The 6000-nt window shown below is 34.1% G+C and overlaps 1 protein-coding gene across 1 annotated transcript in view; it reads left to right on the forward strand.

The window, feature by feature from the left end:
* The window catches only part of ADAMTS19 (ADAM metallopeptidase with thrombospondin type 1 motif, 19), a 285046-nt gene that overhangs the window by 159999 nt on the left and 119047 nt on the right, over nt 1-6000 (forward strand). The window contains exons 10-11 of the mRNA XM_011942132.1: nt 757-897; nt 2405-2555. Coding sequence (XP_011797522.1) covers nt 757-897; nt 2405-2555 — 292 coding nt within the window. The remainder of the gene's footprint in view (nt 1-756; nt 898-2404; nt 2556-6000) is intronic.

Here is a 6000-nt window from a genome sequence, read left to right on the forward strand (position 1 = left end):
AGGAAAAAAATAAATGATGACTTGAAGATTCTTTATTTGGCAGAACTTAGTAGCTAGCAAAAGCATAAAATGAGAGCAAGAAAAAAATAGAATAGAGGAGTAAATAGAGAATTGAAAGAGAAAGTAAGAAAGGCAGTCTGTAGACATACTAAATTTAAGGTATTTCTAGAACATCTATTTAGAAATAAGTCCAACTTTTAGAATACAATTTCAACAGATTCAGGATTCATTCAAAAAGATAAAGAAGGCCAGGATAATTTGTGTTATATGATGTGGGAGGAAGAGGATGGTCTAATGAAGTACATGGTGAAAACATAGGAAATTAATAGATTAATGAGGTTTCAAATTTCAAAAGATGTGTATTCAAATCAAATTTTGAAGAAAATTTGATTCAGGCAACAGCAAGAATCTAGTATGGTTAAATATAAATGTATTATTTCTGAGTTTCATACATACTACTATGCAAAGCATATATCTATAGATCATTTCAGTATGAAGGACCTAAACATGTCATTTTGTAGGTTGATTAGGGAAATTTTTTTTATTAAATAAAAATATTTACCTTAAATTGGGGTAACAAAATTTAAAAAGTAACTTAATCTGAAATCTAATTTTATTTTGAATCTAATTTCCTTAAAACAAATTTGGCTCCCAGTATTTTAAGTATTTTAATCATTATTTAACTGCAGTTACAAAAAGTTAACAGGTAACATTTACTTAGTGTAAATTTTAAAATTTTATTATATTCCAAATCAGCATGGGCATTAACCATGACAACGACCACCCATCGTGTGCTGATGGTCTTCATATCATGTCTGGTGAATGGATTAAAGGACAGAATCTTGGTGATGTTTCATGGTCTCGATGTAGCAAGGAGGATTTGGAAAGATTTCTCAGGTATGGATGTCACTTATTGTTTTTGCCTTGTGAATGTTTATGTGTGCTGTTACTTTTTACAAATAGAGAAGCCAGTGTGGCAAAGTGGAAAGGCCACCAGAGTAAAAATGAAGGCACTTGGTACCAATCCTGACTTTTCCATTGACTCATGGTGTAGTTTGGGACATGTTATTTAACCCCCTGCTTTTTAATTTCTACATTTTTCAAAAAGGACAGTTAAGAGTATTTGTAAGATTGAAAAATTGTTATAATGATTTTAAAATCTGTCACAGTATTTAATTGCCTCTTCAATTATTCCCAGTGGAAATATTCACACTGTTCATCATCCAGCACATCTGTTACCATGAAGATCAGAGCCCTTCTAACAAAATCTTCACTTTTTGTTTGTAATATATCTATGCTTCAACTATTTTTTCATTAATAAATAGTTTTCACCATTATCATAGCCCTTGAGTCTCTTCTTTTCCACATTCAGTGGCAGTAACACTTAGCTTCTGTCTTGTTGGAAAAGTAAATGAAAAATATTACTGTTGCTCTCATTTTCATTTTAAAGCACTTGTTCATTTTTAAAGCCCTTATTTCTATAATTATAGAAGGATCACCTGAAGCAGTAAGCAATATGCAAAGTAGTTAGTGAGATGCTTAAGGTATCCAAAACAAGTCTTAATGAGAAATACAGGAACACCTAACTTGCTAAACTCACTACACAGATGAACTTTATTCACTTTTCTATATCCTTTAAATAGTTAAGCCAATTTTTCTATTAAATGGCTATGAAATCTATCAAACTATAATGTTTCTCACATTCCATAGCTTTGCTCTAAAATAAGTACAATATATGCTGTGCATGCTCTTTGTCATAACAGTCTAGAGAAGAGCACTCAGAGCATGTGATATTTCAGACACACCATCAGTAGCTGCATCAGCAGCCCTTTTGTAGGCCCTAATGAGTTCCTAAGAAACATGCCTGATTTTGTACGGCTGCCTTCACATGAATCAGGACTCCTGTGACATCAAATACCACTTTAAAATATATTACAGAGTTGTATACAAAGTTGTATTACAATGTCAAGCACAAATATATCCACACTGTTAATATTCAGCTGAGGATGCTTTCCATACATTCTTTAAATCCCCAAAATATAGCTGATATCTTACATTCACATACTACTTTTGGGCAAGTTACTCTCTGATTCTGAGCTTGTATACCTATTCAATGCATAAAATAACACTGAACTCACAGTGTTATATAGATCAGCTGAGTTAATTCATATGAATGTGTTTTATATACCATAAAGTTCTTTTAATTTGAAAATTATTTATTATGATTATCTTCATTGTAAATAAATGATTTTTGATGTAGAATAATTTCTATGAATATTCAATGAAGAGCTTAAAGTAAAAATATATTTTTGATATTATAAAAGTGTTTCTTGTTATATGCTAACTAATCATATCAGCTTTTTACATTAAATTCAAAATTTTACACATACCTACCTATTGCCAGGTCAAAGGCCAGTAACTGCTTGCTACAAACAAATCCACAGAGTGTCAATTCTGTGATGGTTCCCTCCAAGCTGCCAGGGATGACATACACTGCTGATGAACAATGCCAGATCCTTTTTGGGCCTTTGGCTTCTTTTTGTCAGGAGATGCAGGTAAAGATCCAGGTGGGGTTTTTGTGCATTCATTCATTGTTTAGAAGTATTGACTGGTAGGAGAAGGTAACTTTATTTTAGGGTTTGTGGATCAAAAACACCCCAATATATAAAAGAAGGATTTTCTAAGGAAAGGTTTGTGCATTTTTTTCTTATACCTTGGAAGTGATAGAAATAAGATGTGAGCATTTAATCAAAGTCAATAAAGAAAGACCTAATAATTTCTACTTTGAAAATTACATTGATGTCAGGGAAGCATTTTTATTATGTCAGTTCAATGCTTCTATTTTAAATCCCATACAGTTTTCTTTCCATATCTGCAGGAATTGGTTTCAGTACCCACATCCCGTTCCCCGAGCAGATGCCAAAACTCCCAGCTGCTAAAGTCCCTTATGAAAAACAATGTAGTATTTGCATATAACCTACCCACATCCTCTCAAATACTTTAAATCATCCCTAGATTACTTACAGAACCTGATACCTTTTAAATGCTATGTAATTATTATACTATGTTATTTTATTATTTGTATTATTTATATTGTTGTATTGTTGTTTTTTAAAAATATTTTTTGTATATGTGGTTGGTTGGATCCCTGGATGTGGAAACTACAAACAGGGAGGGCCAATTGTATTTTCTTATATGGAAATGGGTAAAAATATGATAAAAGCTATATATGAACGTGTAATTGTGGAGGAGGAACTATACATTTTAACCCTAAAAATAAAATTTTAAAAGTATCTTTTATAGGAACAAAAATTAAGAGAGTACATTTCTACATAAACTGGAAGAAAAGGGAAAATGTATAATGGTAAAGCAGTGTTTACGTATTAATATTCCAATAGTCAGTAATTACTCAGAGAAGACAGTAGTGTTAAGTCCATAAATTCTAAAGGATGAAGAAAAATTACCTTCTTAACTGATAGAAGAGTTTAAGCTCTATTAACCCCTTTTTTTTCTTTCCTGCTGGCCATCCCCTATCTGCCCATCTCCTCTCACCTCCTCCTCACACACACACACATACACATTGTACTTCAGGAATAAACCAATAACCACACTGAGAGTAAATTGGTTAAGTATCGCTGAAACATAGCCTATTTCACCCAGCCACAGTTTTTGTGAATGTCTCAAAGGAGTTTGGCTTTGTTGAGGATAATACTGTTTTGGGTAACTCAGCATAATTAAGATCCATTATAAGGAACAAAGCATATGACATTATAATGTGTTGAATGCTGTCTTTGCTTTGTGGTTCTTATTAAAAGAGTTTTGCACTTATTTATTAATTGCTTTTGATCAGTTTCACCCACTCGTGTGTAAGCTGCATGAGGGCAGAGTGAGTTTCTCCAGCATCTAGCCTAGGGACTGGCACAGAGTAAGTGAAATATCCAGTGAACAAATGATTTAGAATTAAAATGAGTGAATGTATGGAGTTGGAGCTGCATCAAATGTGATGTGTAAAAGGCTGTATGGACTGTAATACTCACCTGGCAATAATGGAGCTTGAAAGGAACTGGTGTTGCTATGTGTGATCTAATGCCAAAGGGTTTACATGTGGCACAGCCATGGATCCTTGGAACTCCATATCATGTGTGACAATTATGACATTAGTTCTGTAAGGTCTGTCTCCGGTACCTCTCTGACCTCATCTACTAACCTCCTTCACTCTGCTTTCACCTCTGAATCTTTAGACAATCAAAAGTCTGGTCACAATCTTCTTCCTTAAATATTCATGGTAAAATGAAAGTTTCTGAGGTACAAAGGTTTCGGTTTGTGGGCAGACACTTTTACAGGCTGAAGTTACCATTATTTTAGGCAACAAAGTAGGTTGTCGGTGTTCACTGTCACTGGAGCATTGCACAGGAGACAGTTTCAGTTCATGTGATATAGAGAATTGATAGAACTGATCAATGGATCAGTTCATCCAAAATGTTCATCTTCTATAAAGCATTCCTGCTGTAAAAACTCAGTAGATGATCAACTACACACATGATTCTGTTAAATTGTAGATTCTTTTCCATAATTACTATTTTACAAGCTTTTAGGGTGCTGACGAGTTGATGGGTGCAGCACACCAACATGGCACAAGTATACGTATGTAACAAACCTGCACGTTGTGCACATGTACCCTAGAACTTAAAGTACAATAAAAAAAATAATGAATTGGGTCAGCTTACATAGGTAGGCTCAAACTGAGACACAGCTAATAGGAAATGAGAGCAAGATTTCCTTATTAGAACCCATTACTTATGAAATACCCCAAGCTACACAGGAGAGTTTATAGCTCTGGATAGAGACGTTCTTATTACCTTGGAGTAATTTTGAAATTTATTGCAGTAATGATTGCCTGACATTTTGCAAAAGATAGATCTTAATTTTTTTAAAAAAAGAAATTATTTTAATATATCACATTGCAATTAAATTTTGCTAGTGCCATTCTACAAAGTTTTGACCTCTAAATATCTTCCGTATAGTGTGTTAAATTATTTATTTTATGATGTAATTTGATTCTTTTTCTTTTATTATACTTTAAGTTCTAGGGTACATGTGTACAACGTGCAGGTTTGTTACATATGTATACATGTGCCATGTTGGTGTGCTGCACCCATTAACTCGTCATTTACATTAGGTATTTCTCCTAATGCTATCTCTCCCCCATCCTCCCATCCAACAACAGATCCTAGTGTGTGATGTTCCCCGCCCTTTGTCCAAGTGTTCTCATTGTTCAATTGCCACCTATGAGTGAGAACATGCGGTGTTTGGTTTTCTGACCTTGTGATAGTTTGCTGAGAATGATGGTTTCCAGCTACGTCCATGTCACTACAAAGGACATGAACTCACCCTTTTTATGGCTGCATAGTATTCCATGGTGTATATGTGCCACATTTTCTTAATCCAGTCTATCATTGATGGACATTTGAGTTGGTTCCAAGTCTTTGCTACTGTGAATAGTGCTACAATAAACATATGTGTGCATGTATCTTTACAGTAGCATGATTTATAATCCTTTGGGTATATACCCAGTAATGGGATCGCTGGGTCAAATGATACTTCTAGTTCTAGATCCTTGAGGAATCGCCACACTGTCTTCCACAATGGTTGAACTAATTTACAATCCCACCAACAGTGTAAAAGTGTTCCTATTTCTCCACATCCTCTCCAGCACCTGTTGTTTCCTGAATTTTTAATGATCGTCATTCTAACTGGTACGAGGTGGTATCTCATTGCAGTTTTGATTTGCATTTCTCTAATGACCAGTGATGATGAGCATGTTTTCATGTGTCTGTTGGCTGCATAAATGTCTTCCTTTGAAAAGTGTCTGTTCATATCCTTAGTCCACTTTTTGATGGGGTTGTTTGATTTTTTTATAATAAATTTGTTTAAGTTCTTTGTATATTCTGGATGTTAGCTCTTTGTCAGATGAATAGATTGCAAAAATTTTCTCCCATT

This window comes from Colobus angolensis, unplaced genomic scaffold (genome assembly GCF_000951035.1).
Source record: "Colobus angolensis palliatus isolate OR3802 unplaced genomic scaffold, Cang.pa_1.0 Scaffold206, whole genome shotgun sequence".
Lineage (NCBI taxonomy): Eukaryota > Metazoa > Chordata > Mammalia > Primates > Cercopithecidae > Colobus > Colobus angolensis.